The sequence below is a fragment of the Tupaia chinensis genome, unplaced genomic scaffold, assembly GCF_000334495.1.
Source record: "Tupaia chinensis unplaced genomic scaffold, TupChi_1.0 Scaffold148904_1, whole genome shotgun sequence".
NCBI classification, from domain to species: domain Eukaryota; kingdom Metazoa; phylum Chordata; class Mammalia; order Scandentia; family Tupaiidae; genus Tupaia; species Tupaia belangeri.
In genome coordinates this window covers 1,462,976-1,482,840 of record NW_006208752.1, presented here as the reverse complement: position 1 = coordinate 1,482,840, position 19,865 = coordinate 1,462,976, and the positions used below count along the sequence as shown (strand labels likewise).

At 37.0% G+C, this 19,865-nt stretch overlaps 1 protein-coding gene across 1 annotated transcript in view; it reads left to right on the top strand.

The window, feature by feature from the left end:
- Positions 1 to 17,492, top strand: part of CD47 (CD47 molecule) — an 84,441-nt gene extending 66,949 nt beyond the window's left edge. The window contains exons 15-19 of the mRNA XM_027769203.1: positions 2,057 to 2,149; positions 9,976 to 10,007; positions 11,378 to 11,402; positions 12,149 to 12,181; positions 14,959 to 17,492. Of these exons, the coding sequence (XP_027625004.1) occupies positions 2,057 to 2,149; positions 9,976 to 10,007; positions 11,378 to 11,402; positions 12,149 to 12,181; positions 14,959 to 14,963 (188 nt within the window). The 3' untranslated portion in view covers positions 14,964 to 17,492. The remainder of the gene's footprint in view (positions 1 to 2,056; positions 2,150 to 9,975; positions 10,008 to 11,377; positions 11,403 to 12,148; positions 12,182 to 14,958) is intronic.
- Positions 17,493 to 19,865: the final 2,373 nt, after the last annotated feature.

Sequence of the window (19,865 nt, the reverse complement as noted above, 5' to 3'; positions counted from 1 at the left end):
CTCCCAGGTCCAGGATTTGAACTGCATAGTCAGCCATATGAGATCCAGCTGCCTTAACTACCATACTACAGGCTGAGAACCAGCAGTTAGTGTAATGGCTATGTCGCTGGACTCCCACGTAGTCGACCGCGGTTCACGTCCTGGACCCGGTGGCTTAAAACTCAGGCCGGGCGCATGTGCATGTGTGCCCAAGATTCTGAGAGAGGAATGGAGGAGAAGGGATTGCGGCGTGACCACCCCCCCCCCGGGGGGGTGATTTCTCGCTTTCTCTCTCTATGTCTCCGTCTGTCTGGCGAGTGCACGCGCCCTACAGCAAAAACCTCTCAAAAAAAAAAAAAAAACAACTACCATACTACAGGCTGGCCAAGAGCTCTTTCTTTTTTATTCTCTCTCTCTTTTTAAAAATTATGTAAACTTTATTTTTATGGAGTAGTTTTAGGCTCACAGCACGTTTTAGCATTAAGCACAGAGAGAGTACCTCTTCTGCCTTCTTATAACCTACACAGCCACAGCCTCCCTCAACATCCCACACCAGAGTTGTACATGTGTTATCATCAGTAAACCAACACTGACATTCATCACCCAAGGTCCATAGTTTACAACAGGATTCAGCCTTAGCGTTTTATGTTCGGCTATGACAAATGTATGATCCTACATATCCACCATTACAGTGTCATACAGAATAGTTCCACTGCCCTAAAAATACTCTATGCTCCATTTCCTCCAGTCCCTGGCAATCACTCATCTTCTTACTGTCTCTACATTTTAGCATTTTCTAGAAAATCTATTAGTTGGAGTCATACAGTATATAACTTTTCTAGATTGATTACTTTCACTAAGAAATATACATCTAAGAGACCAGCAGATGGTGTAATGGTTTTCATTGGACTCCCACGTAGTCCACCATGGTTCAAGTCCTAGACCCAGTGACTAAAAACCCATGCCAGGCACATACACCTGTGTGCCCAAAATCCTAAAAGGAGACTAGAGGAGAAGGGGTTGTAGCATGGCCATTCCCCTTGGTAGTGGGGGGGGGTGGACTCTCTCTCATAAATATATATATATATATACACACACACACACATACATCTAAGTTTCATTTATGTCTTTTCATGACTTAATATCTCATAATTTTTAACTCTAAATAATATTTCAATGTGTGCATGTACCTCTGTTTATTTACTTATTGAGCAAAACCTTGGTTGCTTTCTATTTTTTGAGAATAAAGCTGCTATAAACATCCAGGTGCATGTTTTTATATGGAGATATTTTCAACTCCATGTCAGTAAATACCAAGGAATGCGACTGTTGGATTACATGCTTAGGATAAGTTTAGTTCTGTAATAAACTGTCAAACTCCCAGTATCAAAGTGGTTGTACTGTGAGCGTTACCACCACCAGTGAATAAGAATTCCTGTTTCTCCACTTATATTTCTCCATTATTTGGTATTATGAGCTTTTCTTTTTTTAACTCTCCCCTCTCTGTCAATAGTGCTTTTCATTATTGCTGAAAGAATATTGTCTGTATATGACCCGTGAGCTGATGGTTCTAGCAACCAAATGGCTTTGCTTATAGTTGTGAAGGAACTTCAAAAGTTAACCAGATTTTGTAGGTTGGAACCTTAGACTCCACACACTATTTCCCATTGGTCTTGATAATGATAAGATGTATCACACCAAAGTGGTATATCTTTTACCATCAATAAACCAACACTGACATATCATCACCCCAAGTCCATAATTTACAGTAGGGTTCAGTCTTAGTGTGTATGTTCTATGGCTATGACAAATGTATGATGCTACGGATCCAGCATTACAGTATCATACAGAATAGTTTCACTATTCTGATAAGGTGTGCGTTATGCAAATGAGTGCTTATTTTACTTGTAAGCCAGAGTTATTTCACTGATTTAATGCTATAGATAATTTTTTTCTTAGTCATTAGAAAAATAATTACTGTCCTTAAAAATTAATATTATTACTATTACTGTTTCCTTTAAATAAAGTTTTATCATTTCACATGCACTTCTAACATAAGTTCTATTCATTTTTACAGCATGTATACCACTGCATGGCCCTCTTCTGATTTCAGGTTTGGGTATCATAGCTCTATCACAATTACTTGGACTAGTTTATATGAAGTTTGTGGGTAAGTCAATCTTTTTTTTGTTACCCTATGTAAAGCATTTCAGATATGTAAATTTGGAAGGTGCTTTTGTTTGGCTCTTCTAGTTTAGGATCAAAGAAATTTATGGATAACTAAAAAAATGGAAAAACTACAATTGGAATGATTTGGGAATAACTAAGGAAGGCAGAAGTGATATGAATTAATGAAAAGTCTATAAACTACTTTAAAAGAAAATGGCTTTACATATTAGAACATGTAGCTCTTTTAATAGTAAAAGGAGAGATCTTTGAAGATCTATTTTACATAATGGGAAAGGACTTTTAATTGCCCCAGTATTTCTATGATAGAGCTCTTTTGCAGAGACACCTTTGTTTGTCATTTTCTCCTCTTCTTGTTCACTGTTGATAGATAGAAGGCCCCTAAGTAGACAAAATTGAAATTTAAGATCTGTCACTTTTACCAATTTAAAGAACAGTGACTTTTTTTTTTTTTTGGAGCGGTTTTTGCCATAGGGTGCGTGCGCTCGCCAGACAGACAGAGACAGAGAGACAGAAAGTGAGAAATCACTCCTTAGGGGGGATGATCATGCCGCAATCCCTTCTCCTCCATTCTCCTCTCGGGATCTTGGGCATGCACGCACACGCAGCCGACGTGAGTTTTAAGCCACCGGGTCCGGGACGTGAACCACGGTTGACTACGTGGGAGTCCAGCGACATAGCCATTACGCTAACTACTGGTTCCCGAGAGTGTTTTATTTTTTAAAAGTGCCTGAAACTAACATGTGACATGTGGTTTCATCTAAGCTAAAGATATTCTCTACAATCTGATTTATACTAGTCTCCTTCCCTCCCCCCCAAAAAAAAGCTTTATGGGGCACAGAAGTGGGTTATTATCTGTTGGTAATAAGTTTAGTATCCTCAACTGGATTAGTGCGAAGTGTATTCACATTCTGTAAATTCAACTTACAAGCAAAGTGATGTAACTAAATGTATAAAATTTAAAAAAGATAATAAAGTTTTTTATTTATGAAGTAAAACAGACTCTTTGTCACCTATCAAAATAATCTCAAGTGGAACCAGCAGTTAGCATAATGGCTATGTCGCTGAATTCCCACATAGCCAACTGCGGTTTGAGTCCTGGACCCAGTGGCTTAAACTCATGCTGGGCGTATGTGCATGCGTGCCCAAGATCCTGAGAGAAGAATGGAAGAGAAGGGATTGTGGCGTGGCCATCCCCCCTGGGGGGGGGGGAGTGATTTCTCACTTTCTATCTCTCTGTCTCTCTCTTTCTGGTGAGCTCATGCGCCCTATAGCAAAAACCTCTCCAAAATAAATAATCAGAAGTTACAAATGAATGGAGTTTAAGATAAATTGACATTTCTGCTTTGTTTTAGTTGATCTTTAATGTGTTTCTAAAAATTAGCACAAAACTTGAATTGGATTACTTGAACAATTTCCTATATGACTTGCATAATACTTTCAAAAACATTTTACCTTTATTTTTGAACTTAAGTTCTTAGTGAATGATACTTGAGTTTGATTCAGTTTTATTTTCTCTGTCCCTCTGTAATTAATGTTTTTAGATAAACTATTAAAATACTTTATCAAAATCTACTTATCTTTAGGTTATGTTTTCGTAAGTCTTAGTTGTTTTTCAGTAAAGCTTCCTCATTTTAATGCTGCATAAGTCCATAAAATACAATTAAGACATCTAAAGCAGAATGGCATTCATGTGGTAGCTTTGGTGTGCATTGTGAATGTTGAATCTATTGTATTGTTGAGTCTTCCAATCCCCATGTGTCTGGTTCTCAAAGATGATGCACCTGATTTTATAGTTCCCCATGTTTGCCTGAAAACAGCACATGACCTGCAAGATCCTCGGAGCTCTGATGAACTATTAGGTGTCTTTGACTGAAAAGGCCAGCTCTTTGTTCTTATTTCTTCCTCACTGTCTGGATGCCCTCCCTCTTATTCCCATGCCTTCCAAACCTAGCAAGGAATGATGTTCCATGCAGTTGTCATCAGGTTTCCTGTCGTTGCCTCAACTGAAATAGACACTGTCTAGCAGCCAGCGCCTTGACCTCACTCTGCCACCTTCTCTAGCACATACACTCCTAAGAAACCTATGTAACCACTGTCATTGCAATGATACTGTTCTAACATTAAAATCAAAATTAAAGTGAAATCCTGAACAAAATCCCCAAATTCTAAAATTACAGTTTAATATATAGATATGCTATGTATAAGTTAAGAATATAGTTCAATTTTATTGACATTTTGAGAATATCCTAATTTAACTTTTCAAATCAACCTGTCTGATGCCAGAGTACAGAGGCAAACCTTCAGTTGAAAGGCAAGAGGAGACAAGGTACAGGAAAGTTGCTCTTTAGGTAATGGGTAGACTAGAAAAATTAATGTGTTTCATGTATGTAATCTGTGTAAATGTGAATATATGTGACATTAAGGTTGCAAATTTGAGCATATCAGGAAGAAAAATTTAAATATTTCCAAAATAATTTTGACTTTTACTCAGTAGAGATATTTTATTTTAGAAAAATTTAATAAATGTATCTTGATTTAAATCCAGTATAATCTTCAAAATAATAAAAATATCCAAGCTCTCTCTTAAAAGTTCATATCCTTATAAAAATTTTAACTTTTAGAATTTTCATTACTTCCAAGTTTAAATTTGTAGCCTTAATTGTTATTTTAAAAAGTAGAATTTTGACCTTTACTTTCTATAGCCTAATTTTTAACTGTATTGGACTTTTTTTTTCCTTTTTACTAGAAACATTTAATTTCATAAAAGATATAAGGGGCCTGGAATGTACAAAAGATTAAAAGAAACCAACTATACTCAATGAAGTTAGACTTGTTGTTTATAGGGAGGGGTACATTCATTATTGATAGGAGTTAATGCTTATTCATTTTTAAAAGTCATTACCAGTTAGTTCAGTATAAAAACATTTAATAATGTTCAGCCAAGTAACAGCCAGAATCATACTTAGTACAACATACCAGGTATTTTTGAATGATATGGGTGCAAAATGTGTATGTTGAACTTGCATGTATTTATACACAGACACACACACACACACACACACACACACACACATACACACACAGAGTCATCTGTTGCTTAACGAAAGGGATATGCCATAAGAAATGTGTTGTTAGATGATTTATCATTCTGCAAATAACATGGCATACTTAAACAAACCTACATGTTATAGTTTACTACACATCTAGGCTATGTGATATAGCATATTATAACCTTATGGCACCAGCATTGTATATGTGGTCTATTGTTGACCTAATTGTCATTGTCATTATGTGACACATGACTTTATGTAGTGTTTGTGTGTGTGTATGTGTGTGTGTGTATAAATTTAGAGATATTTTCTTGCTCATTGTTGGGGAGAGGTAAATCTAGTGTCATTAGAAAAAGTGTTTCTGAAAAATTCAAGATCTAGAAATATATTATTCCATGTAGTCAGGTGTTTCAGTAAAAGAAAAACAAATCCAGAAGTATTACAGATGAGCTCATATGGAGTGCTTAAGGCTTACAGTTAACAAAAGTTATGGCTGTTAATGTCTTAGGCAGGTGGTAGTAGCAGATCAAGCATAATCATTCTTTTGCCATGCAGATTATATTCCTATTGAATAGAGTTAACTCAGGTGAAATTAACTTCTGCTCTGTTTAGTTTTATAATGTTAGGACAATCACAACTGCCTTGTATTCCACTGAGTACTCTTCTTCAAGGATCTCTTTTTCTCAGGATAGGCTAGTCAAAAGGAACATTCCTGGACCTGAGAATTAGAACTTACAAACTATTCTTTACCCAGTATTAGGAAAGAGAAGGAGTTATTTTGAAGTTCTTAATATTAATTTTAATAAATAAGTTTATGAGCTCAAAACTATAACTCTAAAATCTTAGCTCTTGCCCTTCTTATTATCAATCAGAAATTTAGGTAGCTGTTCAGTTCTCCTTTCCTTTATAGAACATAAATATCAGGTATGGGCCAATTTAAATATGTTGTGTATCTATAAAACAATGTTGACAGTCCCTAATGCAGTTCTATGTGGCCTATGGGTGGTGTAGTGGTTAAGTTGCTAAACTCCCACATGGCCAACCGTGGTTCAAGTCTCAGATCTGGTAGCTTGCTTTCTCACTTTCCCTTTCTCTTTCTCTCTCTCTCTTTGTTCAAATTAAAAAAAAATCATAACAAATAAAATTAAACACATAAATATATGTTTAAAAAATAAAGTTTCATAATTCTGCTTGTATTATTTGGGAGACTGCTATATGTGATACACCTCAACCTATTTTATTCCAGACTACTTAATAAAGAGGTTACCTTACATTGGGATAGACAAAGACTTCTTAAATAAGATCACCAAAACACAGGCAATAATGCCTAAAATAGACAAGTGAGATTATATCAGATTTAGATGTGTCTGCACAGCAAAGGACACAGTAGTTAGTGTGAATCAACAACCCTTGGAATGGGAGAATATTTTTGTAAACTATGCCTCAGATAAGGGACAGATAACCAAAATATACAGGGAACTCAAGTGACTTGCCTGGAAAAACAAACAAACAAAAAAATGAACCAATTAAAGGATGGGAAAATGAGCTGAACAAAAATCTGTCTAATTAAGACATATGAACAGCCAAAAAGCATATGAGGAAATGCTCAACATCCCTTATCATACGGGAGATGTGAATTAAAACCACAATGAGATACCCCCTAAGCCCTGCCAGAATGGCGAAGATTAAAGATACAAAAAAAATGATAAGTGTTGGAGGGGTTTTGGTGAAAGAGGAACTCTCTATACACTGTTGGTGATAATGTAAATTGGTCCAGCCACTGTGGAAAACAATATGGAGGTTTCTCAAAGACCTACAAATAGAAGTACCACTTGATCCAACAATCTCACTTCTGTATATCTACCCAAAGGACAGAAGAATGCTCAGTTGGGTAAGTGCTTGCACATCAATGTCTATTGCCACATTATTCATGATTGCTAAGACATGGAACCAACCCAAATGACTACAAACAAATGAATGGATTGAAAAAGTGTGGCACATACATTCTATGGAATACTATTCAGTCATAAAAAACAAGGCATTTGATGGAGAGTGGTCGAATATGGAAGTTTTTTGCTGAGTGAAGCAAGCCAGGCTATGAAAGAAAGATACTATATTTCTCCACTTAATATATACTGACTATCCACACTCTATGGTAGAGATTGAAATATCAGAGGACATAAAAAGCCGTGAAAATAGTTATGAATGCTGAAGACAGTGTGAGGAGAGGAGAGAAGGAAAGACTATAGGGAAGGAAATCAAGGAGAAAAAATAGGCATGACATTTGTAGGACATAGATACGGTTTATTACCTGTTGATGATAACATGTATAGTATTCTCGACTGGACTGGTCTGAAAAGTATTTCATGTTGGGTAAATTCTCTTTACAAGCCAAATGCTGTATAGCGATCAAATGTTGAAAAAATTAAGAATAATCAAAATGTAAAAATCTGAGTATCAGCTAGAAGCCTTTGAACCCCAAATACCCAAGTAAAATTGGCTCAAACCCCAACCCTGGTAATACAACCAGAGCTGATACTTCTGCTCACCACTCATGTCCAGAACTGAATGTTTCACAGACAAGATCCCATCTCTCACACAATATAAATTCAATGTTTTCTGAAGAGTGTCCTAACATGGATTGTATCAGAATTACCTGAAGTGCTTATTTAAAGTGATTTCTGGGCCCTGCTATAGTTAGTACCTTCTAGGGCTCTTATGCACACTACCTTTTAGGATGGGAAATTATTTTTAGCTAGATATAATTATTAGCCAAGTTTTACAGATGAGAAAACAAAGCTATAGAGAAAAGTAACCTGTCCATTGTCACCTGGCAACAAAAAAGATAGGAGCTGGCTCTTAACTTCTCCTCTCAACCTCTAAACAGTCCTGTATCTAGCACTATATTACAGAAGGTCTTGAGTGTAGCAGGAGCTTATCTCAGATAGCTACCCCCCACTTCCAAAGCCAAATTATACAGTGATTCAATATGTGAATGTTATTGTCATACTACCTGAGTTCAAATCTTGGTCCCAGCACTTAACAGCTAGTTGATCTTATGTTTATCATTTAACTTTGATGTATCTTTATCTACAAAATGGTGATAACAATACCTACTCCACTGAGTTGTTGTGAAGCTTAAATAAATTACACAGAAACTGCTTAAAAATAAAATAAAATAATTAAAATAAAATGAAGTTACTCTTTTGTGTGGATGCAAGGACCAGCCCACCTCCCCAAGTGCCTCAATCATAAGGGACATAAGATTTGTTACCAGCCTCACAAGACATGACAGAAATGGAGTCTCATGAGATCAGATATATCACTGGGCATTGCTGAGAGTGGAATCGCATGTAGTTTAAGAGTTGGATGGATCCATTACTTCCCTAAGACTTAGGTCACCATGTTGCCCTCTCAACAGTCAGTGTCCTTCTGACAGACACAGCTACTCTGTTCTTCTGTCTTTGATTCTTTCCCTGTTAGCCAGCCAGTTCAACCTCTCTTTTATGTCTCTATTTTATTCTATGCATCTCTTATCACTGATTTGTTTTCCCTACCTATAGCTCTAAGCATTGGTCTTCTTCTTACTTACTCTCCCTGCCTCCATTTTACCTTTCCTTCTCATCACCAACTTTCCAGTCCTCTTTCTGATACTCCTCTCCAGATTCCAGTGGGGAAGATAGACTTATCAGAAGTTGGTGGCCATCTTTCCTATTTGAGAAAGCCTTACCAGCTTTTGGCCAACCCAAAAACAGGCTATCCTTGAGTTAAGACCCACACCATTTCCTACCAGCTTGATAGTATGGCAGGTGGAAGAGAGATGTATTTAGGAACACTAAAGCAGTTCCACGCCTGCCTCAGTCTTCTGAGGTGCTGTCACTCAATCTAGGTGACATGGTTTTGACTGTTCTGTATTATAGTAGGGTCACTGTCCTGGTCAGTGGTTCACAAATGTTTCTGGTCAATTATTTTGTACCTGTGGGACTTTGATCCTGTGTTTAGGACTGGCATTAGCTGCTCTGGGGCCTCCTCACTTGGTTTTTCATAGGAAATATCTCTTTCCTATCAAGCCAGAGTAATTCTTTTCCCCTTTTTCATTTTCTTCATGCCTTTATTCCCTCAGCTTTTTAACTCATTCATTCAGAAGCAGTGAAAAAGCCACTTAGAAAGCTATGAAGGAATATGTACAAGAGGCTTGATTGTAACTACTTGCCTAGAATAACTCTTTAAACTCAAAAAGATCTAAATATTTTCTTTAGTTTGTTAGCTATCTGGACTTTGAAAAGTAGGAAGGTGGGGATGGAGGAGGCAGGGCTACAAGGAACAGGAGCAGTGAGCTAAGGGTGAGGGAGCAAGGGTGATGAGTCACTGCCACATTCTGTCCACTCTTAGCTGTGTGGAGGAGTGAAGACTGTGGAGACCAGGGTGGGGGTTGAGTAGGTGAGAGCATGTTTTCATCACAAAGTGTAAAAGGTGGCTGATTTGGAGAAGAGATGGCTTGTATGAGTGAGAGAATGCATGTGTGTATTATTTGATATAGGTGAGTTATTGACTCTTTTTCTGTTAATGCATATCAGGAATATTCGATTCTGTTGAGTAGACTGTCAAAGCTAGAACTCTTTCACTGGAGTTGTGGCACCTTCAGTTTTAGCCCTGAACATTTATCTTAAACATCTATTGTCTTAATTTGTTTTGTTAAATTTATATTCCTGGGTTTTTTATTTTTTTATTTATTATTTTTTTTTATTTATACCAGCTTCCAATCAACAGACAATACAGCCTCCTAGGGTAAGTTAAAATGCACTTAATGACTTGGGAATGATCACTTGATGGGTTGAACTGAGAAATGTGAGAAAAGGTCATTGAGATATCAAACTCTTTTGCTATGAGTTTAGTGCAACATTAATTAAGATGTTGAAGTTATTTCATGACCTTTGCATGAATGGGTCCAGTTCTAACTTAGTCATTTTAGAATTAATGGTTTAGAATAAATGGTTCCTTAAGATTGTACTGCCTTCTCGCATTCAGAACTGGAAAGTTTACGTGTAAGGAATGATGGTTATTATCTCTGGGATCAGAAGGAAGTTGATTCCAATATATTGCCTCACCTCCTGGATCCATTTAATGTCCATATACAGAATGATCATTTCAAATTTAAAAATGAGGAAGAGAAATTTATATTAAATTGACTTTATTAAAAAGTATAACCTACACAATAAACATCAATATTGCCAAAAATATCTGTTCTAAGTTTTGATTTATTCCCTTCACCCTTCCCCCATTTTACAAACATTTTTCTTCCTTAAAACTGTACGATAGGCTTCATTGCACCTGGGATACTTTAACAAGCTGAGAAAATTCCGAGAAAAGGAGAAAATTTAGGAAGCGATAAATGACGAAGAAAAAAAATCTTTCCAAATATGGACTCATCACCATGACAGACCCAGGAGCCATATTATGGAAATGAGATCTGGAAAGCACTATATAGTATACTCAGATTCCTACAAGGATTGATAGTAAATCTGTGGAATGCCAAAGCGAGTCTCCCGTCTGTGGCAGGAAGTGGAGGTTACTTACATATGCTACTAAGTGTAAGGAGCCTCAACACACAAGCCGAAGGGGCAAGTTAAGGTGTAGGTGTGCTCATTTTACCTCAGGAATGTATTCTAGAAGTACAAAGAAAAAGAAAAGAAAAGCACTACAGCTCCTTTGGGCACAAACAGCCAGACATTTTTAAAATGCTTCTTAGAGATAATTCAACCATTGGACTTTTAAATCCTACCACATTTTCTTTCCTAGTTCTTCAGTTCAATTTGCATGACTTGAAAAACGATCCTGTTTTACTCCTATCTCTTGTTTAACTGTATCTTTTTATTCTGTTGTTGCCGTTTCTGTTTGTACTTTTTTCTTGAGAAGTTAGGATTTTTGAGCTGAGAAAGGCAGAATGGGGTGGGAAATTCTGCACAAAGAAAGCACATTTAGAGAATAATATAGTTGTTATTAATGGAACTTGGCATTAGCCTTTACTGCATTATTTTTTTTAGACTGTAGAATTCACTGATTACTATATAGTTTAAATGTTAGTGTATTTAAGTTTTAGTATGAAAAGATATGAAATAAGTTCAATTTTATAAAAATGTATTTTAAATATTTTCCAGAAAGCTGTAGAGGAACCCCTTAATGGTATGTGGTTATTACAAACTTATATATTCTTCTTGATCATTACCAGATCATAATCTGAGTTGGCCCCCAGAGCCATTAGAATGCCCCATCTATGCCTTGGGAAGAATATAGGTTTTTGTTTTTGTTTTTCTGTTGCCTGATTGCTCTGTTTTTTATTTTTTTTTTTAATTAAGAATTAGGACTTTTGCTTTTGTAATATTTCTCACCTCTGGAAAAAATTCATTGCTGTTTTCTCAAATAATTGCTTATGTTACCCAAGTGACATTTGAGCAAGGAGATCATTATTATGAGTTATGATTTTCTCCCCTCAGCCTTCATACCCAGAACTGGAAAGTTCACATAAAGGAATAATGGTTATTATATTCGAGATAAGAAGGGTCACAGTCCTTTTATATAGGCCAAGATGAAGTGTATCATCCCCTGGTAGAGAAAAATTTCACTTACTTCCAATTTCTGATTTATAAATTTCAGAAAGATACAGGCTGTCACCGTAGTGTAAGACCAAAATGTTTCGTGTTACTTCTGTGTAAATCTAGAGCTATATTTCCAACTGAATCTGTTTCCTTTATGCAGGCTGTGGGTGTGCCCCACACAAAGGCTTTGTAATAAAACGACAAAATTAAAACAATTTAGCTGTATAGTTGCATAATAGGTGGCATGATATTATTGCATATTTGTTTATTCGAAAATGATTTGTAATTGTGGAACCTTACTAACTGCCTGCTTGGCTTGTTACTAATCCTTAGCTTTTAAAGAATCAAAAGGAATGATGAATGATGGTAAGTAGAAACTGTACCTACAATTATAGATTGTTTAAAATATGTACATTGAAAAAAATTTTAAATCTTCTTAAAAATATGGCTTTTTGTTTGTTTAATTAAAGAGACTCTGTCAAACCATAAAGGTCCACATTTAAGAATATATAAAACTTAAATGTACTTTGCTAAAACTTGCAAAACTGCTCTATTAAGTTATAGCATGTCACAAATCAGACTCTATTCATATTGCTCATAGCAAAGAGAATTTACCACTTTGGGTAAACATTCTTCAGATTCAGTGTCTGGTGACTGAAACATAAAAACACTTTTTATAAGGCACATAGATAATCTGGCACACATCTTTATCATTTTGACAGAGTTTCTTTTGTGCTTCTATTGGTGATATTGTTGCATGGAGACTTACTACCTCTGCTTCTCTAAGCAGGAACTTGGTTATGACCTTTCCAGAGATGCTGAAAGGTGGGGGCGGGATGTGGAAGTGGAGAGAGCTTTAATTACTCTAGCTTTTGCTTCTTTTTTTGGAACTATGTGCTAATAATAACTTCTAATCTTTATCGAATACAGTCATCCCTCAGTATCCATTGGAGAAGGGTTCCAGAACACCCCAGCCAATACCAACATCCACAGATGCTCAAGTCCCTTTTGTGAAATGGCATAGTATTTGCATATAAACTACATGTTTTCTACACTTTTATCTTCTCTAGATTATTTATAATGCCAGATACAATGCAAATGCCATGTAAATAGTTTTTAAAGTGCTTTTTTAATTCATATTATTTTCTGCATTGTATTGTTTTTTCCTTTTTCAATATTTCAATTATGATGGAGGAACCCATGGCTACAGAGGGCCAACTGTATTTCAAAGACAAAGATTTGTTAGTTCTCAAGGGTAACTGAGTCTGCAATATTGAGTATTTTAAGTGTTCATTTTTATTTTACCTTAACATGCTGTACAGTTTTTCAGTTCCATTAGTGTTTCAGTATCTTTGCGTTTTTATCTTATTATCCAGAATTGTTTTATACTTTTGATATCGGTAGTCATTCCTTGATCATGTACACAGTTTAATTGATACCTTACTGTTTTAAAGTCTGTGACCTACCTGCTCACCCTTTAATGGAGTATAGCATTTAACACAAGTCTGCATTCCCTGGAGTGCAATTAATTTTTGCATAAGATTAAAATGGTGGGGACCAGCAGTTAGCATAATGGCTATATTGCTGGACTCCCATGTAGTTGACTGCGGTTCGAGTCCCGGACCTGGTGGCTTAAACTCACACTGGGCGCATGTGCGTGAGTTCCCAAGATCCCGAGAGGAGAGTGGAGGGCAAGGGATTGTGTCATGGCCATCTCCCTGGGGCATGATTTCTTGCTTTCTGTCTCTCTGTCTCTCTCTGTCTTTCTGGCAAGCGCATGCCCCCTATGGCAAAAACCTCTCCCAAAAAGAAGGAAAAAAAAAAGATTAAAATGGTAAATTAAGTTTAAAACAACGTTTAGGCTTGTGTTCAACAGAATAATCCCACTTTTATAAGTTTGTATCATTCTTTATTACCAAAATGCTTATTTTGTTATACACACTACCACTGTCCTAAAAAAAAAAAAAAATTGTAGTTCATAGAAATAAATTAAAAGACCTAATAAAAAGAATTGATGGGCCCAGCAAATCATCTGGTGGTTAAGACATTGGACTCTCACATGGCTGACTACGGTTCGAGTTCTGGACCCGGTGACTTGAAAATCATGCAGAGCTCATGTGCAGGTGTGCTCAAAATTCTGAGAGGAGAGTAGAGAAGAAGGGATTCTGGTGTGGCCACCACCACCACTCCCCACCCCCTGTGGGGCGATTTCTCACTTTCCCTCTCTCTATGTATCTCTCATTCCAGCGAGCACATGTACCCTATGGCAAAATAAAATCTTAAAAATAAATAAATAGATAAATAAAGTAAAAGAACTAGTAACTGGAATTGCGGCATAGTTTTTCTGTGTTTATATTCTGGTGTCCTATTTTTTAATTTCTTTTTTTTTTTCCCTACTATTGTGTCATTCTTCTGTAAGTATATGAAGAAACTAAACTTTTTCTTATTTTCAGAAAAACCACAATGAGAACCTTGAGTGCCTCTCCTTTTCTGTTTCCCCTTAAATCATGACCTTTTTCTTGAACCACTGTGTTAAGAGATATTAAAATTAGTTTTTCCTTGAATGTCTTTGTGTTCATAGCACAGGATATCTATGATGGCCTCTGGAAAATTGTCTTAATTTTGCTAACTTTAGCTGGTCAAAATTTCCCTTTGAAATGTCTGTGTGGTGAGTTCTTCCTGCTGCCAGTCACTCCACATCCAGTGTCTATTTCATAGAAGAATGAGAATCAGTGTACCTTCCTAGGAAAAACCGGCAGGGCCACTTCCTCTTTCACCTACACCTACTCATATGTTTCTTTCACTTACATTAAATGAGTGGTGTCTAAAGTGAAAGGGTAAAAGATTATTCTAGGATCAGTATCTTTTGCTTTGAAAGCCAGCATCTCTTGGCTATTCCTCAGCTAGCCCAGCAAAAGAGATAATCAAATTGTTGATTGTTATTTTCATTCAGCATTGACTTTACCAAATCTAAAAAGGCTAATGATTTGCCTGGCTCGTGTCTCTGACCTTCGTTGATCTATTTTCTTTATTTTTAGGTAATATCCATCCAAAACAGTTCCAAATGTTTTGAATGCTTCAATTTCTTAATGCATTTGAAATAGATATCAATAGTGATTATATGTCTGCTTTTCATTTTCCAGAATAACTGAAGCATTGGACTCTGATTTGGAGGGTAGTGAGACGTGAAAGGAATACACTTGTGTTTAAGTACCATGGCCTTGATGGTTCACTGTTGGGGAGAAGAACGTGAGAAAAGTGACTGGTTTTCAACTATGGGAGAAAAGAAGTCGTTGACCATTAAATGATTGTTACAGTTAAGTTTTTATTCAAAGCAACTGTAATTTAGTTAATAAAAGAATTATGATCTGTGTTGTGTGCCCAACTGAGATCCAGTTTTTTGTTACTTTTATTCAATCAGGGGCAAAAGTCGAGGGGCAACTTCCAAGAATGATGCCTTTTGGATCCTAGGGCCTCTTGACTCTTGGTCACCAGTTCAGATTGGTTTGGGGTAAGAATTTAGCTAGCACTAACCTGGCAGTTACCTAGAAATTCTTAGGAAAACCAGTGGCTTCCATCAAACCTTATCAAACTCAGGTTCACAGCAGCTCTGGCAGTTGTGTTTTTAGCTGAGTAATGTGTCTGCCACTTCTGGGTTAAGGGAATAGTGAATTAAGTACAAACAGGAGTTTGGTTGGGAACATCTCATATGCCACCTACATGTGATAAGATATTAATGGAGATAGTGGTCTTCATTCTTGGGGGTTGCCATTCACACATTTCCCCTTTCCACATACAGTGTAACAGACCCTTTCCGGATTGAGGGTACCTTTGCCCATGGGTGTGTTTTTCTTTTAGTTACACAACCCTTCCAGCCTTGTCTTGTCCTCCTGTTATTTGCTTCTGCTGTACAAGACACAGCACCTTTTCTCCCCTTTGAACGTGGTCCAAGTGACATGGCAGCATCCGTTGCAAGAGGAGCCAGACCTGTTCTCAGAGCACTGTGTTGACACTTTTCAGTAAAAATAGCTATGGTTGTAACATATGTATTCCCTTCCTCTGATTCGAAAGCAGAAATCTACAGTGTTTTCTTCACTTCTTTTCTGATCTGGGGCATGAAAATGCGAGATTGAGATTTGATCTGTGAGTCTCCTGCATGGCAACATGTGTGTCACCATCAGACAATAGGCCCACCCTGGAGGGGTGGCTTTCTAACTGTTGTATCTATGTTGCATGACAAACACTCATCACCCTCCTCCTGTAGTCCTGCCTCGTACTCCCCTTCCCCTAAGATTGAAGGGTAAAACATAACCCCCACGTTTCCTACCCCAGTTAGAAGAAAAGTAACGTTCTGAAAGTTGTGATCGCTTGGAGTACTTTTAGATTATTAGCACTCGTTTTTTACCTTGTTTGTGGGTGTGTGTTTGTGTGTGCACATGTATACGATAGGCACATGCATCTTCTGTATGGGCAAAAGTGGGGTACCTACAGGAGAGCAAATGTTAATTTTGTGCTCTTAGTAAAAACATTTAAAAACGAAGACCTTTATTGGGTGGATTATATTTGATGCAAAGATTTGATCACTTAAAACTTTAAAAACTTGTAGGTAATTTGCAAAGCTTTTTGACTGCTCACCAGTACCCTCTAAAATGACTAGTAATTCTTCCTGTTTGTGTAAAAGACACTCATGTGTGTAGTTGCATTAATAATGGTTACTTCTTGAATGTTTCCATGTGCCTCTTTTATGCCAAATTAATTGTCATATTTCATGTTGGGACCAAGTGGTTTTGCCCATGGCAAACCTAAAACTCATGACCTGCCAAGACCTCTCAGAAAACTGAATACACTATCAAGACAGCTCTTCTTGGGAAGCGAAAGAAATTTTCTTCCCTGATGATATAGTTGTCCAGATGTTAGCCTGCGTAGAGAGGCTGTACTTCTTTCTACAAATGTGATGGCTCCTGCTGCCCTTTTTCCTTCTGAAAATACTTCCATTTTGCTAATAGAGTTTTTTACTTTAGAAATCAGTTTTGATGAAAGGAGGGAAAAAAGCAGATGGACTTGAAAAAAGATCCAAATTCCTATTCTCTATAAGAAAGTTGAGTATAGAAATCTTTGTAGTACATTTTTTTATAAACCGAAGTTGTACCTTTTAATATGTAGTAAGTTCTCATTTACCTGGAGTGCAGTTGGGGGTCTCACCACCTGTTTGTGTTCTCATCGATGCTGCCTGCCTTCTGAGGCACTCACTGCCCTAGACAGTGCTACCAGAGGTGGCAGGGGGAGCCAGAGGGAATCCACCCTTGCCCTGACACATTGTCAGCTCCTCTGGATAGGGCCCCACTGTATCAGGAGTCCTCGTGCTTAGGCATCATTGGGCCAGTTCCTTCTTTCTAAATTAGACTCGCAGTAATGGCTCCCCATTTTGTCAAGTCAAATTTAAATTGCTAACTATATTTTGAGCATCAATATCATCCCTCACCCCATATATGCTCTCTACTCCCTGATCCCAACTTTCACTGTCAACTTACCTGTTCAATTTTATTTATTGTGCATCCTAGAGTGACGGCATCTGTCATTTTCTGTAACAACCTTCCCAGCGTTTTCAGCCCCATCAAATGCGTCTTCTCCTTCAGAACTTTCTACTCATCTTTTTTCCACACAGCTGTCCTTTGCAGTCTGTCCTAGTCTATCAACCTACCTAGTTAATCTCCTCTTTACCTTTGTTAGTCTTTTGTGTATCTCTCCTTAGCTCTATTGGGTTTGTGTTTTCTGTTTGTAAAATTTTTTTTGTCTTGTTCCTCTTCACCTGATTTTAAAAATTCCTTCTATAGTATGAGATTTCTTTCCTCCCTTCTCTCTTCCTGCAGTGTTTTCCATACTCTAAACACTCAGTGCGTAAGTTGGGTGACTGAAAGCTGACTGTATTTAGATTTCCCACTATTTTTAACAGGGTGAACCACAGAGTGCTTTTTTTTTTTTTTTTGGACAGATTTCTTATGCTCTGAAAACCTGGAAACTCTTAAGTTCATTCTGTTTAAATTCCTGGGAATGTCAGAATTAAAATAATGGGGCCCTTGCCACGTGGCTGGGAGTGTTGCTCTTTTCAGGACGCTGTAGTCAGGTTAGTAAGTGACCAATCAAATTGTGGTTTGAGTTTATAAAGCTCAAAAAGAGATAAGTTTACGTCTTCATTGCATTAATAAAAATTAAACTCTATATCAACTTCTAGATTTCTGTTGTCTTAAAATGGGTATTGAAAAATTGAGATCTATGGTGTATGTGTGAAAATACATGCCCTTTTATTTACCTGTTGTTTGAAACTGGAAAAAATGAATGTCAGGCAGCCCTTTTTACTGTATTTTATTTGACTGAGGGTTTGTTTAAAGACATTAGTTTTACATGTATCATTTTCAAAATCACTAACTGCCATCACCCACTGGGGGTCCTTTATTAAGTCATTTTCAGTGGCTAATAGAGTTATTCCAGATAACTTTAAAGAGACAAGTAGAGACCAGGAAATTTTCCTGCCTTTGGCTTTGACAGCGCTTAATTATGATCATTTAAGACCAGCTTTCCCATAAATTTAGCCTTTTGAAAAAAAGAAAGCATTTGTAATAAGCTTCTCTGTAAGTCAACATCAGTGGAATCTTAAAAGTGTTGTTATCATGGTTGGTGAGAGAGGAAAACATTTCTGTTTTTATTAAACTGAACATTATTTGCAAAAAGCCATTGTTGAGAATTAGATCCTTCATCGTATAAATATCCATTAACTATTCTAAATAAAGAGAACTCCACTGTTGCTATGTGCAAGATCCTCTCTTGGGAGCTTTTCTGCATAGCAATTAAAGGTGTGCTATTTGTCAGTAGCCATTTTTTTGCAGTGATTTAAAGACCAAAGTTGTTTTACAGCTGTGTTACTGTTAAAGGTTTTTTTTTTATATGTATTAAATCAATTTATCACTGTTTGAAGCTTTGAATATCTGCAATCTTTGCCAAGATACTTTTTTTATTTAAAAAACATAACTTTGTAAATATTACCCTGTAATATTATATATACTTAATAAAACATTTTAAGCTATCTTGTTGGATTATTTCTATTGTTGCTGTAGCAGATCACAAGCACATTTCTGAGAAATGTAGTTTTTAAATCTATTTTTAAGTTGTCTGCATTCTGGGAAACAAGGCAAAGGATTACTTAAATATTAATTATAAATGATTTTTTTAAAGTCTACCTAGTAAGTAAATTTATAATCCGAGCAAAGTTATAGTTAGAATGTTTAAACATTATGGGTTTTATAATGATTTTCGACTAATATTTAACATGATGTAATAGAAACGTTACAGGAGAATTCAGGAGATGTGAGTTTCGGTCCTAGCTGTGCTACTGAGTAGCTGAGGACTTGGGAGAGCTGCTTCCTTACGTCTCAGGGTCTCTCCTTATCTGTGTCATGAGATAAGCCTCTTCCAAGACTAAGGTGTATGGTTCTCCATTTTAACTGTCTGTTAATTAGGACTATTTGATCACAAGTGAAAGATAACCTTAATCTAAGAAAAATGGATCTGTTGTTAAGTATCCTGAAAATTCAGATGTACAACTGGATTCTGGGCCTCTAAACAGTGTCATACAGACCTGTTGTCTTGCCAGCTTTCAGTTGTACCCTTCTGGGTGTGGTCTTCCTCCCAGGATTCATGGGATAGCAAATTACTGACTACAGTCCCAGACCCACCGTCCCCAGGGTCAGGGAGAGTAGACGGGAGAAAAAGAGTACCTATTTCTCAGTAGTTCCGTTTCCCCCAGATGTCACCTCCATGCTCCAAGTCACATACCATCCCTCATCAGTGACAGGTCATATGTCTCTGGCACTCTGATTGAACCAGACTGACTCCCATACCTAGCCTGGAGTGGAGGTCATGGGCTCCATCTGCAGCACACAAACCTGGCAGGGGGCTGGCACTAAGGGGAAGCTTTCTTGAAGCAAAATCTGGGCATTCTTGTCCAATGCCAATGAGATATCTGTAGATTTTGGACACAGAATTCCTAGTAAGG